General features: G+C 31.8%; 1 protein-coding gene across 2 annotated transcripts; it reads left to right on the forward strand.

The window, feature by feature from the left end:
- The first annotated feature begins 1,812 nt into the window (after positions 1-1,812).
- Positions 1,813-13,129, forward strand: LOC117124355 (trichohyalin-like). Of its 2 annotated transcripts, none has more exons than XM_033270570.1 (4): positions 1,813-3,381; positions 8,015-8,270; positions 8,842-8,921; positions 10,052-13,129. In XM_033270570.1, the coding sequence occupies exons 3-4, from the start codon at positions 8,846-8,848 to the stop codon at positions 11,122-11,124; spliced, it is 1,149 nt and encodes a 382-aa protein (XP_033126461.1). In that variant the 5' UTR covers positions 1,813-3,381; positions 8,015-8,270; positions 8,842-8,845; the 3' UTR covers positions 11,125-13,129. The 2 variants fall into 2 exon arrangements, with proteins under 2 accessions (XP_033126461.1, XP_033126463.1); XM_033270572.1 differs by lacking the exon at positions 1,813-3,381 and adding an exon at positions 3,399-6,119.
- Positions 13,130-15,069: the final 1,940 nt, after the last annotated feature.

Consider the following 15,069-nt stretch of genomic DNA (forward strand, 5'->3'; position numbering starts at 1 on the left):
ATTAGTCATTTATATTCTTATTTTTACCCATTGTGCAATAATTTTAGAAAATAATTTTAGAAAACTAAAATATACCTATTAAAACAATTAAACTTTAAGCACAGTGATTACTAAAATAAAATAATAATTATTATTAAAGGGAAGTATTTAATTGAAAGTGAAAGTGATTTTTAATGTAAGTCATTTTAAAAATTAAAATAAATTTAGAAAACTAAAAAAAATTAAACTTTAAGCACAGGTTCGAAATAAAAACTTGTTTATATCTATTATCTCGATACAAGGGTACAGTTAGATACAAACAAAACGAAGGCAAAAATTGATTCCTTCATATTATTTATTTCACTACAACATTGTTTCGTATGGTTGGCAAAGCAAACCACACTCTTCAGGTGGATATGTACAACTGATGTAATTGAAAGGAAAACTTGCATATCATTAACTTCGCACAACAAATCTATTTAACAAACTACAGAAAATGAACCCTTTACTCGATAATAAATGTAACTGCAGCCAAAAAAACTGAGTGCCCACTGTCAGGCAAATCCCTCACTGAAGAGATCCTCTATCAAGCTACTGTAACAAGTGTTGACAACAAGAAAGAAGAAACTTACATTGGACTTCTGGAAAATGCCTACATAAGAAGTTTATAATTATTAGTCATCCTGAGTTAAGTTCTCTCAACTGCAGAAATGAATTAATATCCATTTGTACGCACAGCAGGAAATTCCTGAAAGAAACCACTGATTGCTATCCATAGATAAACAATCTACCATCTAGAAAAAAGGCACTTTTAATTACCGCTTGTCTGCTTCTGATATGCAAATTTTCCTTGTCATTAGCTCAACCCGCCCTCGATAAACTAACGTTACGTTATCTCACTATATTAATTGGATTAACACATTATCAAGGATAAGTACTGAGTGTTTAACACTGGTGTCCTTGGATCAATTATAAGTAAACGGATTAGTTGCCTTTTTTATGAGGTTTTAATTGTTCTTTACCGCCGAAAGTGCGGTATTCTAACGTTAGTTTATGGAGGGGCTGGTCGGCCTAATGACTGTAATAACATCAGTTGTACATGTGGCCATGTAAAAAACACAAGTTGTCAACCATCCTTTTTTTTTTTTAAATTCAGTAGGGAGGGGGAGGTTTTTTTTTTTTTTATTTAATCAGTAATGAAACCACCCCATTAATACATGGCAAGTCTTCACATTCCCCCACGGAGTGCAAGGCCCCATGTACAGTAAATGTTGGCTGACTTTGCGGGATTTTCTAATGTAGCGTTTAGGTAGAATATATACAAGCAACTGAAAGACAAAATAATTACAAAATAATAATTTTTTTTTTAAGTAGGGAAGGGACGATCAACTATGTTGAAAAAAAGAGGAGTTGATTTTAAAAGATTCATAACATTCTACTATTTGCATAGACTGCTGCCTATGTAAAAAAATATTAATTTTTTTTTAAATGGTAGAAAATTACAATATTGATATTAACACTCTGACCACCAGGGGTTTGAAAAAATAGTATCAGCCAGCACCAGGCTTTAGCGCATTCTAACGCTTTTCTGAAACTTGTTGAAAGTGCATATGTGATCAGATTTATCTGTAATGAAACTACAAGTTGCAAACATCTTAGCTTTCCAATGGTACCAAACACTTTATTCTAATCACAGTCTGTGACCCGAAAGGTCCAATGATTAATCTCAGATAAGAAAGTATAATACATACTCCAAGTATTGAAATACACGCCATCGTGTTGGGATTCAATATTTCGACATTAATTATGTCATCATCAGGAATGAAAAAATTATCCATATTAGCAAGCTTATATGCACTAGTACCAAAAGTGTTTAACCAATCAATTGTGACCCGTAACAGTAAAGTGAAAATGACTCACTTTTCAAGATTTACGCAATTTTTTTTTTTACATAAATACAAACTAATCACATACACCAATCCAATGGTTCCTACATCCTTCCTCTTTCACAGGCGAGAGGGAATTAAGTAACCCAATTGTTCGCCAATGCATACACTTAACTGTCAATCAAATGCTACTTTACACTAGATGACTATACAAAATTATTTAAACATGCAAAATTTACATACCCTATACACCATCAAATTTATGCATAAAATGACATGACATAATTTACATAATTCATGCTGTGCATTCTTGGTTAAAAAGAAAAAAAAAAATTAGTAATCTAAGATGTTTAAACAAAGAAGCAGTACAAGCACGGAATTAAGCAGTACGGACAACACGGATTGCTCAATTCTGTATTAAATGTAAACTGTTTAGTTGGTACCATGCACAGTTACCCCATGCAACAATGCCGTAGCTAAGGTATCATCAAATTAAACTACAATAAATAATTTTTAAAATATGATCAGGAAAAGCACTTCCTAATCTAAAGAGCATTCTGGTGTTAGCTTATTATTATATTATTATTATAGTAAACATGATATCCCAGGTATCTGGTAAGTAAGACGGCACTGGAAGCACTGAAGCAATGTAGTTCTCTTATGCTATACTTGGCAATTAATATTGAATTTGAGACCCAAAATAACACTTTATCTAGATTAGCAATTGTATTTTTATGATGGATAAAGTTATCTTTATCTGTGTCTGTGTATCTATAGAATTACAATTTTAATATCTATCTTGGTTTAAACAGTGGCGGTCCATGAATTTGAAAAAGAGTGGGATCAAAGAGAGTGCACCCACCCCAGCAGTCTCACCATGGTTGGGGCTGAGGAAAGAAAGTTTATGATATGGCACCGCTAGAGAGCTGTAAATTGCACTCGCAGACTTAAATTCAATTTTTTTTCACCATTTTTGTTTTTATTTTGAAATGTTTAGAGGGAGGGGCGGCCAGCCCGCCTACCTGCCCCCCCCCCCCAACCACCACCACTGGTTGAAAGGCCTATCCGTAAGAATACTAAATACTGGTGAAATAGTTAGTAAATTTGTGAACCATTTTTAATAAAGTTTTCAAAGAACTATTGTTGGTGTGAAAGTGAATTATTATTTGTGCATGTTTTTCTTTCTAGCTCACATTAGTTTAATTGTAAACATGCCAGAAAATAGTTAAAAGCACTAACAATTTAAATCAACAAGATTCCTTCTAATATTGTGGTATTTCTAGATTAAGCATTATTATGAGGTCAGACATATGACAGCAAATAGTACCTGGTAAATAAGGGTTAAAGTTCGAACTATCTGAAATCGATTATTTGGTGCCCTACCAGAACATATCACATGGTTCAGTGTACTTGGAAAGTAAACACCCAATGAATTAACTGATAATGTATTACCAGACTGTGAAGTGGATTTCTCTTACGCTACAAGTGAATTTTTACACCCAAAAACGAACTATAAGTGAGTATATTCAAAGCATATCATAATTTCAAAATCTGTTTTCAAGGTAGGTCTAGACTTTAAGGAAACTGAAATACGTCAATACATAGTTTTAGTCATTTTTATCAAAAGAGAAAATGTGAAACTATAGTTGAGCTGTGAAAGTGGGTCTAGGCTAACCCAACACAAAAACGTATTGAAAAACAGAGAACAGAGGCCTGCTATTATATTTTCAATTCAATTAATCTATATTGCAATCAATATAGTACCGAATACTATAGTATAACTCAAATTAGCAGAATGTTATCTTTATTAAGCAACACACAAGAGATTACATTCTGTCTGACTACAAATGTAAGACTGCTGTTTTCGGAGGGGAAGACACAGCACCAAAAACGAACCACAAAAGAAATGTTTATGATTAGGTAGGGTTTAGGCCTAATCTGGTCCCAAGTATTTATGAGCCGTAGGTTGGTCAAGATGCTTGTCTTCTCACCCCAGAGTCCTGTAATCAAATCCTGACAAGTAAGTTTTCTCATGACCAAAAACAACACCCCTCTCCAAGCATTATAAAAATTATAATGTAGAGCATTCTTCATGTTCCTGTTGTGAAATGGAATATATAACACAGTGATATATTTAATATGGGCAATCATTGGCCTATGTGCTTATAATCAATATTTTTTAGTGAGAAGAGAAGTGAGAAAAAAAAAAAAAAGAAGAAAATTACACAAAAGGAATATTTTAGTAATATCATCCTGGCCCTAAGAATAAGAATAAGACTTGGGATAATAATTAATCGGAACCACAACGAAAACAGTGACTTCCAAAGTAAATTTTAAAAAAAAAACATTCCAAACATTTATCATAAATATGTTGCTTGGTTAATCTGATCTAAAGAAAAAACAACTAATGAAAGTTAATATATATAAATAAATTAATATACTGTATAAATATATGCAAAAACAATTAAATATATACATTAATATATCATTTTCAATAATTCTTAACATTTCTAGCATTCATATTTAGTTAGAAATGTTAAAGGAAATGGTAAGGTTACAAGTTCAAACAGTTTCGAATCGATAAAATAGATACCACTGGCTTTAGAATCAATACCACGGGTCAATGAGCATAGGTAGACAACGCCCACCAGTGACGTATAAACCTAGACACACAAAATTGAACGTTAAAGGCAGCTGTGTTGTCCCTACGTACTGTCACTGAATTTCTGTCAATCAACATAAATTGGGTTTAAGACCTAGAACACTACAGTTTAATATATTGAGAGTATAGCACATTTTCAAATACCGTTTTTCAGTAATAGGCTTATTATAGACCTGGTGCTGTAAGCCAATGTAATAAGTCTTCAAAAGTGGAGGATTTAGAGAGAGAGGGGGCTTTTGGAAAGTCAAAAAGAAAGGAAAGGAAAAGGTCAAAAGGCCACAGAGGTTATTTTCAGGCGTCTAGAACTTGAAATTTTCTGGGGAATTCCCCCGGACCAACTAGGGTATTGTTATCTCGATTGGCCCCACTTTCCGTCCCCTTCTGACCAACCCCCTTTTGGACAACTCTGGATCCGCCCCTGCTTAAAACTTTTTGAAATATAAGAACGTTATAGTACCTGAAGTTCAATTTTTTGTACTCAGCAAAAAAGAGATATGGATACAACGTTGGCTGTACATTTACCCTCTCACAACTATATTGTAATAATAGTACTGTCCCTATGTGTTCACTGAACCAAATCATTAAAGGTACAGATTAGGGTTTTTACCTAAAGTATTTAAAGGTTCATTCTGTTAAATATAAATCATAATAGAAACTTACTCTGTCGTGTGGTTTCGTGTCTTGGGCAGCAGACAGCTGTAAACAATAACAAACAAATTTTGAGTACATCTGATGTATACAGAAACAAAAGATTAACAAAATTAAAATACTGTACTTTAACTATCCTGCAATTATAATAAAGTTTGAAGATTCAAACCTTCCATACTGAGACATTCTTGGGTATATATAAATTATTTGGTTTTGGCAGATAAAATGATATTAAAATAAAAGACAAAATACAATAACATAAAAGAATAAAATGGAAAAGGATCAAATGAAGAAATTAGAAACGTTATTTCAACATAATGGATACACAGTCATGAAGCTTAGGACATATAATTCTGATACTTGTGAATGTACAAAGATAATTTGTAATCAATCAATAGTAATAATAGGTTTATTAAAGGCCTATCCTAAGAATACTAATTGAAACCATTCAGCATGTTAACTAGTTTTTTTATGGTTATAACATTCATGGTGTTGAGGTAGTTAGTAAATTTTTAAACCATTTAAAAAAATTTTTGCCATGGAAATGAATTATTTTGCATGTTTTTCTTTCTTCCGTTAGTTTAATTCTAATTCCACAAAAACAGCAAAAAACACTATCAACAAGGTTTCTTCAAATATTGTGCTATTTCTAGAATAAGCATTTGTATGTTGTATGGGATGGTATGACAGCATACAGTACCTGGCAAATAAGGGTTGAAAGTTCAAAATATCTGAAATTAATTGATTTATTTGGTGCCCTACCAAAACATATCAATATCACACGGTTCAGTGAACTTCAAAAGTCAATGAAACCGTAGGCCTACCTGTTTAATACTTCAGAATATAGAAGTACTAGACACAGCTATTGGATTTCTCTTACACTACTTGTATTCAATTTTGAACAATAAGCATACAGTAGTATACTTTCGAACTCTGCTTTTAAGGTAGGTCTAATACTGAAATTAAACTATACATTTCGTTAATTAATATTTTTATCAACAAGAAAGTGTGAAACTAGGGGTCAGTGAAAGCGGGTTGATACCTACTTAATAAGCTCATTGTTGAAATACAGAGAATAGTGTCTTTATTGCAATCAGTACTATAAGACTCAAATCAGTAGAATGTTAATTATCTTTATTAACCAAACACATAAAAAATAGTATTCTACCAAAAGCCAACCACAAAGGAAGAGTTTATGATTATCATTATTATTATTATTATTTATTATTTTTATTATTTTTATTATTATTATTATAATGTCATCATGACCATATTTAGGCATATCACATGAATTTTATCAAATAAAATGTTATAGTCTGAACAGGACTTTATAGATATATCTGGTAAGCTACCAAGTAGCTCTTCAGTACAATAGACAATACATTGGAAATTTTGAACTAGATAAAATTAAAACTATTTGAGATTTTATCTTATCAAAAATGTATATAATTACTATAGTGTCTTACTGTTGAATTAAATCCACAAATAAATAATGTCATGTGATACTACAGTACATTCCAAATAAATAATAAGAACTATCGATAAAAAATGGAGAACAAACTACTAACCACCAATATGCCTTAAAATTTGTGCTAAATTTATTTCTTTAAATAACAAGAGTAGTACTGTATATTAATAACTCAGCATTCATATTTGGTAAAATCTGACACATTATATAAATAAGTTTCAAGGAAGTTTACACATTTTGAAACTGAAAATATTATAATTAAAGTCAGGCACTGGAGGATAAAATTTTTTGATATGCTGTAGAACTGATTGTTTGAGGAATAACTGGGGAACAGTGAATAAGATACAGATTTTTGAATATTTAAAAACTGGAGAAAAGGGGGCATAACTGCCCTTTTTACACCTTTTCCCTCAGCTTTTAAACATTAATAACCTGTATCTCATTCACCGTTTCCCAGTTTTTCTTCAAACAACTTTTTCTGTCTTTTCTGTTCTTAGTTGGTTCAAATCATAACAGAATAAAATGCTGAATTTATTAATAAGTTACTATATTAAATTCCCAGTGAGATACAAAACAATATAGTTTATGCTAATTTAAAACTGATCTTTAAAATTGCATGAAATCTAATTTATCTTTTTTTGTTAATTTCCAAATAATATTTGAAATTGGTAAATCAGTTCTACAACATATCAACATTTTTTTCCCCTCCGGAGCCTGACGTTAAGTACCAGACCGGAAATGGTATTGAACTTTGACATCCAAAAACATACAATAGCCTTTGAGGATACTGAAATACATAACTTTTAGTTTATAAATCTTTTCTATCAACAAAAAAATGTGAAAGTAGTTAGGATTTTTGTGAAAGTCGGTCTATTTACCTGCCAAATAAGGCAAAAAAAAATTGTTTGTTTGCCCTCCTCCACCCGCCCCTAACTCACTGGAAAAAATAGGGGCGGAAAAAGTTTTTTTTTTTTAGCTTTTTTCTTAACAAATAAAAAAAAAATGTGAGTGAATTTATCTTTATTTTTTGCCAGATGCCCTACAAATTAGTCTAAAGTTGTTGTCTGATGTAAGATATTGCCATTCTAGGCCTCTGTGGGTTATTTTTATTCCATCTGATGAGTATTTAAAAAAAAATTAAATAATTAAACTTTTTCCGCCCGCCTCTATTAATCATTTTAAAAAAATTTAAAAAAAGGGCAAACAATTTATTTTATTTGGCCTAAGCTCACTCACTGAAATAAAGAGAACAGTGTCTTTATTGCATCAATAAGGTACAGAATACTAGAGCTCAAATCATCAGTTTAAAAATTTTTTGGATAAACAGGTGATTAAAATTTTATATGTTAATGCAATTTTCATTTTCTAAAGTGTTTCAAACTAGCTATAGCTATGTTCAACACAAAATTAGTGTCAAATGCATGAAGACTGAAGAACAAGAAGAACATATCAAGAAAACAATGAAGGTTGAAAGTTCAGAATTAATCAAAGGTAATCCCATGGTTCAGTGAGTATTGGTACCAGTCAACGCTGCCATATATACTTGCAAGCTACCACTAAAACACTAAGGGATAGAGATGCAGTGCAGTAAATTTTGAGGTTTTGAGAACTACAAACACTGTACAAAGTGAGTATAGTACTCTTTACAAAATCTGTTTCAATTGGGAGTAGAGACCTAATGTACTTAAATGAAACCATTCGGTTATAAATCTTATTTTTGTGTCCATAAGAAATCAGTGGTTGACATTGACTAGAGTATATATTAGCCCTGGAGCTATGGAAGTGTGTCAGTTTACCCTTTAATAGTTTATGCAACTTGTTGAAATATAGAGAACAGTGTCAACAATAACAAAAAGAAAAAAAAATGTTCTTCTCCACTAACAACAAAATATAATACAAACACTGTATGCAAACTAATCCTTTTTTACCTCTTCCAATTATAATTTGGATCTTGTTCACCAAACCAAAACAAAATTATGTTAATGCATAATTTTGGGGGTTTGGGGGGTCAAAAAGTCATCTGAAACTAAATGTATAATTTTTTTAATGAATTTTCATTTTTAAAAGTTTCATTTCCTTTATTTTTCTCAATGGTGAGTGGATAAAAATTAAAAAGCCAAAAAAAAATTAAAAAAAAAAAATCATAATACATAATAAAATACACAAGTAATTACCACATTGTTTCTATTATTTATTAGAAACATGGAGAAAGTTGGAAATGAAGTAAGTAAGCTGACAGAGGCTGATAACATTAGCAGAACTGATGATGAACATGTTGGTAAGCTCCTGCTATTATATTCAATCAATACTTTCAGTAAAGTTCTCTCCTATCGACTAATCGTTCTTCCCTGTTTTAACCATGCCTGCCTAGACAGTGGTAAAATCCTACTTTAACGATGTCGACCAGATGAATAGAAAACTGGTAAATATTCGACAAAACATAATGGCTGCGTAGTTACCAAGATACACACTAGCATAGCCAAGGTTGCTTTGGCTTGTGGTAGTTGGGGATTATTGTAAACAAATATTTTCATGTAATTTTTAAATCATATTAGCCTACGATTATTTTTGACTTTATGTGGGAAAATATTATAATTATTTTCTGAAATATAACCTAAGTTATATTAATGCAAAAGTTTTTCCTAAACTGACCAGTCGGCCATGTTTGTTTTGGTCATATGGATAATTTAGCAAATAGTGCACTCTGGTTAACTTTAACTTCCCGTCATATGGATAATTTAGCAAATAGTGCACTCTGGTTAACCTTAACTTCCATTGTCAACCAAGTCTATTATTATACAAACCAGCCATATGAAAATAATACTCAACAATAAATTGTTGTCAACGAACAAACCAGTGGAATATTTCTAATGTGTCACAATTTTAAAAGTAAATATAAAGGTTTAAATTAAAATTACGAGTTAAGCTTCTGACCAAGCGACAATATTCCTGTTTCTGGGGCTGAAGACCCTGGTTTAAAGCTGGCCAGCGTTGACATTTTAATTAGAGTTAAATCGCTCTGCTCCTCGAATAACCTCGCATAATAATAATAAAATTAACAATAATAATAATAATAATAATAAATTTTAATTTTATAACAATAACATAGTTCTGCAGGATAAAGAACAATGTATCTGTTACATGTTGGTACTGGCTCTGCTCTGCAGCTGCCGTGGGTCCCCCTTGGGGTCCAGACAAAATTACCAATTCCAAATATTATTTTGAAATTAACAAAAAAAGGTAAATTAAATTTCAAGTAATTTAAAAGGTCAGTTTTAAATCAGCATAAACTACATTGTTTTGTTTCTCACTGGTAAATTAATATAGTAACTTATTAATAAATTCAGCATTTTATTCTGTTTTTATAATGTATATTTTTTTACAAATTTTCATATTTTTTTCTCTTAGTCTTAGGACTCCAGGAAGTATTTAAAATTACCAATGATTTAGACCAACTAACAACAGAAACTGAAGAACAACTGGACTTGCTAGTTCAATATGCAGAGGACAAGGAAGAATTAGAAAACAGACTTAAAGAAAAGATGAAAATGATTACAACCTTAGAAACTGAAAACATGGATCTACGCATGAAAATTGAAGAACAAGAAGAACATATCAAGAAAATGGAAGATGATTTTGAAGAAAAAATTAAACGAAAATGTGATGAAAATGCTGATTTAGGAATTGAAAATGATTCTTTAAAAAAATTTAAAGGAGAAGAAGTTAATGATAGGGAAAAAGTAAGAAGTGACTTGAATAATGAAATCAAGCATTTACGCAATAAAATAGAAGAAAAAGAAAAAGAAATTAGAGAGTTGAAACTTGAACGTGAGGATCTGCAGACTGATTTAAGGAGAAGTTTACAAAGAAGAGTTTCAAGGGAAATGGAAAATGAAACATTAAAAGCAGGGAATGCTAAGATAAATGAACAGAAGAAAGCAAAAGATAAGACAATTCGAGAATTATCCCGTAAAGACAAAAAAAGTAGGGATTTGATAAAGAATATTGAAGAAGAAAATGAAAATCTACAGAAACAAATTAGACAATTGAAAGTAACTATGGGAAAAGTGGAAAAGGAGCAAAAGTATGCTAACAGAAAATTGAGAGAAGAATATGAGAAAGCACAGACAAACAATGATAGGAAATTTCAAGAATTATTAAAGAAAGAAAAAGAAAATGAAGATTTCTGGAAAAAAAGTCAAGCAGAAAATGAGCACCTTAAAGAAGAGTGTAGAGAATTAGAACTAAACATGAGGAATGAGGTGAAAGAGCAAAGGAATGCCAACAGAAAGTTACGAGAAGATTTTGAGAAAGCACAAACAATAAAAGACAGGAAAATCAAACATTTGAACGGTGAGATCGTTACATACGAAAATCAAAGGAAAGAATCAAGGGTTAAGATATTCAGATCGAATATGACAATTCAATTTTCTCTGATACTTGGTGTTATATTAATGGTTTTGCTTTTTACAAATGTCTAAGTTAGCAGTCACAATTCTTATAAAAGTATAAAGATGGTCCAAAACAGACTGTAAACATGAAAGATTTAATATGGTACTAGGTTTCTATGCCTTTCAAGAAATTGCCAATAGACGTTGAATAAAACGAATAAGATGAAGAGACAGAAAAAAAACAGTGGCGGTGCTAGCGGGGCATTTTCCCAAACCAGATAATTTTCTTTCCCCTCTCCAGTTTGTCCCCACAAAAAGAGGAAGAACCACAATTCATCGTTGAGAAAAAAAAAATGATACGTATTTTCTACATATTAGTAGATCTATCTATAAAATTGATGAAATAAACCTCTGACACCGCTAAATTGCCATAGTTTTCAGGGACTTCGCCACCTGGACCACTATCGAGACATTATGAGCGACACCCGACCACGCCCACTTTGGGTCGCTCCAGCATATTCCCCGCCCCCCTAAAATTTTATCTTTCCCCACCACCTAGACTTTAGATAGATGCTCGAAAAAATGAACGATTAGTTGGATGAGCAAAGATGAGTTTTAAGTCTAGCCTTAAATATCTTTATATGCTTTATGTTTGGAATATTTCAACACCTGAATAATGTCTCATGTAGATGATTATGATTAAATTATGTGATGCAGATCATTAGGCCAAAAGAAAAGTTTGTAGCCCAAGTTCAACTGACCTAAAATCTCCAAAAACATCTAAAGTCAAGCAAAACTTTTCCCTAAGAGCCAAACGTACTTGAATTGTGTATGAAAATATACTTTTAAAGATTTAATATTTTTGATAGCTTAACCATGGTTTTTAGCCTTTTGGATACCATTTATCCACCACGTTAAGAACCTGATTTTCAATGTCCACTCTGTTTGGACAACACTACGATTTTTATGGCCTTATGATTGATACATTATTATGAAGTGGATGATTATCATTCGTTAACGTATGTCATTCATATCATTATTTTTTTTCTCTGTTTTATGACTCTAAATGAATCAGTGTTAAGATATTTTGTAAATAATGCTTCATAAATTAAATAAGCAAAAATAATAAAGGACTTATTTACACAGATTGTGCTCAATGTAGATTAATTTTCTAAAAAATTGGGGAGGGGGAGGGGACTTAATATCATTGATTAACTTTTGCTGAGCATTTAGACACATGTATTGAGTGGAAGATAAAGATCCTTTCACACATTGTGTAAATGGATTGCACTCTGCAACATAACAAAATGTTTTGCTGCAGTTTTGTGCCGCTCGGTGTAAATAGACCTTTAAGAGTAGGCAACATTTCCATAAAGAGCAACCTCATGCCCTCCAGAATATAACTACAAAAGGCAGTCCTTTGAAAAGCAAGAGTATAACAAAATATATACTAGAACTTATTTTCTGTATTAAAGAAACATCTATGCCTTGTTTTCATGTAAGTGCAAAAAAGAAGATATTTATTTCTGTGCTATCCATCCTAAAAGTGTTAACAATCATTCTGAATTGTATATCATTATTGCCTCACAACTCTGTTATATACAAAAATAAATACTATATTTATAATATTTTAAGTCTCAAAAAGCAATATATTATAATAGTAATTAAATTTTCTTTATCTTTTTTGTGCAAGTGCTAAATGATCTTAATTATCACAGTGCTATCCCTCCCAAACCTGTCCTCAAGTGTATATAATATTGCTCAAAACTCTGTAATATATTAATTTTTCATAGTCTCAGACTAATAAATTATTTGTAATTTTATTTTCTTGGATACTTTATTAGGCTTAAACAATTTGAAACTTATAACAGTACTGGTATCTAATAGCTACCATTCTCAAATGAGTGGAATCCTGAAAGTACTACATATCTCCAGACTGCTGACTGATGGTAGTGTATTTTAGATAATTATTAGTAGCAGGCCTACATTGTACATTTTGTACATTGGTACAAAAATACCAATTACAGTGCACCCTCCAATTTGAGAACACTTTTTCAAAGAACCAATTAACAATCTTCAATCTATCACTAACACTCCCAATTAACAATCTTCAATCTATCACTAACACTCCCAATTAACAATCTTCAATCTATCACTAACACTCCCAATTAACAATCTTCAATCTATCACCAATTAACAATCTTCAATCTATCACTAACACTCCCAATTAACAATCTTCAATCTATCACTAACACTAAATAAACTCTGTATGACCGAACCATGAGACCATCCTAAATTTTCAAGTCCCAAAGGTGGTCTTGTATTGGAGGGCAAACTGTATTGTAAATATATTCAAACATATTTATATTTAATATAATCTTTATAGAATGGCAATAAGATAGTTAATTTTATAACACACCTAAAAATAGATCCTTGTCATTTGATTGGTGGATATTTACACCAATTTGTCACTCACCATGGAAATATAGTTCCACCGTGAATTTTTAGTTCCATCCATGCATTTTTATTTCCATCCGTTTCTCTCAATTGGATGCCTCAATCTAATACAATCTTTTCATTGGTTAAAAAGATGCTGAACTGTTGCAATCAGAAAAAAGGTAGATTTCTTCATAAAATATTGAATGACAAAAATCTATTTTAGTTGTGTTATAAAACAAAAATAATTAATGTTTTTTATTCAACATATATGAATATTTTCATTCGTTTAAAAATTGACTGTTTCATTCAACTCGGCTCCACCTTGCTGAATTGAACAGTGAATCCTTCAATTCATGAATGTATTCTTCCCATTGCACTCACAAACATTTATTATTTGTATAATATAAAAGTGGAGAAGGTGTAAGGTACAATACCAATCATTCTGATTACTATAGAAATACACCTTTATTTTATTATTATGAGTTATTAGAAGTACTAAAGGCATTCAACTATATGGCCTTGTACATAAGTCCAAGATGTTATAATCCATATTATATATCATAGCTGAATTCATATTTAATAAAGAAAGAAATTCACTGAAATATTCCTAACTTTGTTCATTATTTTTACATGAGTTTGCATCATCATCATCATCAATATGATCATGATCATGATCACATCACAATCACTATTATGATAACTATATTCATCATTATTAACATCACAATCATCATTATCTAAATTTTGTTAATAATTTTTACACAAGTTTGCATCATCATCATCATCATCATCATCACAATAGGTTCAAGGTATGATTTTGGAGAAGATGCAGTGTGGAACAGGCATAACGTACCGTATAAGGCAACAATTTTTTTGTAAGATTTTTGTATGTCGGGCACATAAGACGACCTCCCACCCCCTCGTTTCATGGTCGGAATTCCTACTTAGTTTTTCTGCTTTTTATGGTCCTGATACTGCATGTAGCTGGCTAAAAACAGAGCCAAATGCAAGGCTAATCTTCCCGATAATACCATCTTATGAGTGTTTCAATCGTAATTTGCTATTTTAAGCCTTGTCATATATGGGAGCATATACGGTATGGAATACGTGTAGCTTTGATGAGGGCATGGGTATGTAATGTGTATGGTTGTGGGACATATTAAGCTCTTTGACAAAAAACTGTTATATGCCCACATATACTCATGATGTGCCTATATATGGTCATGACGTGATGTCATCATGACCATATTTAGGCATGTCACATGTTTTTGTCAAATAATATTTGACTGTTTTGACAAATGCCCACATATACTCATGGTGTGCCTATATGCAGTGGCGGCTCTAGGATATATTTTCTGGGGGGCTGAGCAGTCCGACAGGAGGAACTTGGGCTCATAGGCCCGAGCTGGGGGAAGGGTTTGAGAGGGTGTTCCCCCTCCCAAATGAGATTCTTTAAGAATGAACCTCTGGATGACCAGAAATGACACTCTCTGATTGTGACAGACATGTGTTGGATTGGCGTGGGCCTGTTTTTATATATTTTTTAGTCCGACTGCTGACAAGCTCTGTCCGATTGGGGGGGGGGGGGGGGGCGTA

The sequence above is a fragment of the Anneissia japonica genome, unplaced genomic scaffold (genome assembly GCF_011630105.1).
Source record: "Anneissia japonica isolate Jap-2015-1 unplaced genomic scaffold, ASM1163010v1 scaffold750_len1593409_cov174, whole genome shotgun sequence".
Taxonomy (NCBI): Eukaryota; Metazoa; Echinodermata; class Crinoidea; order Comatulida; family Comatulidae; genus Anneissia; species Anneissia japonica.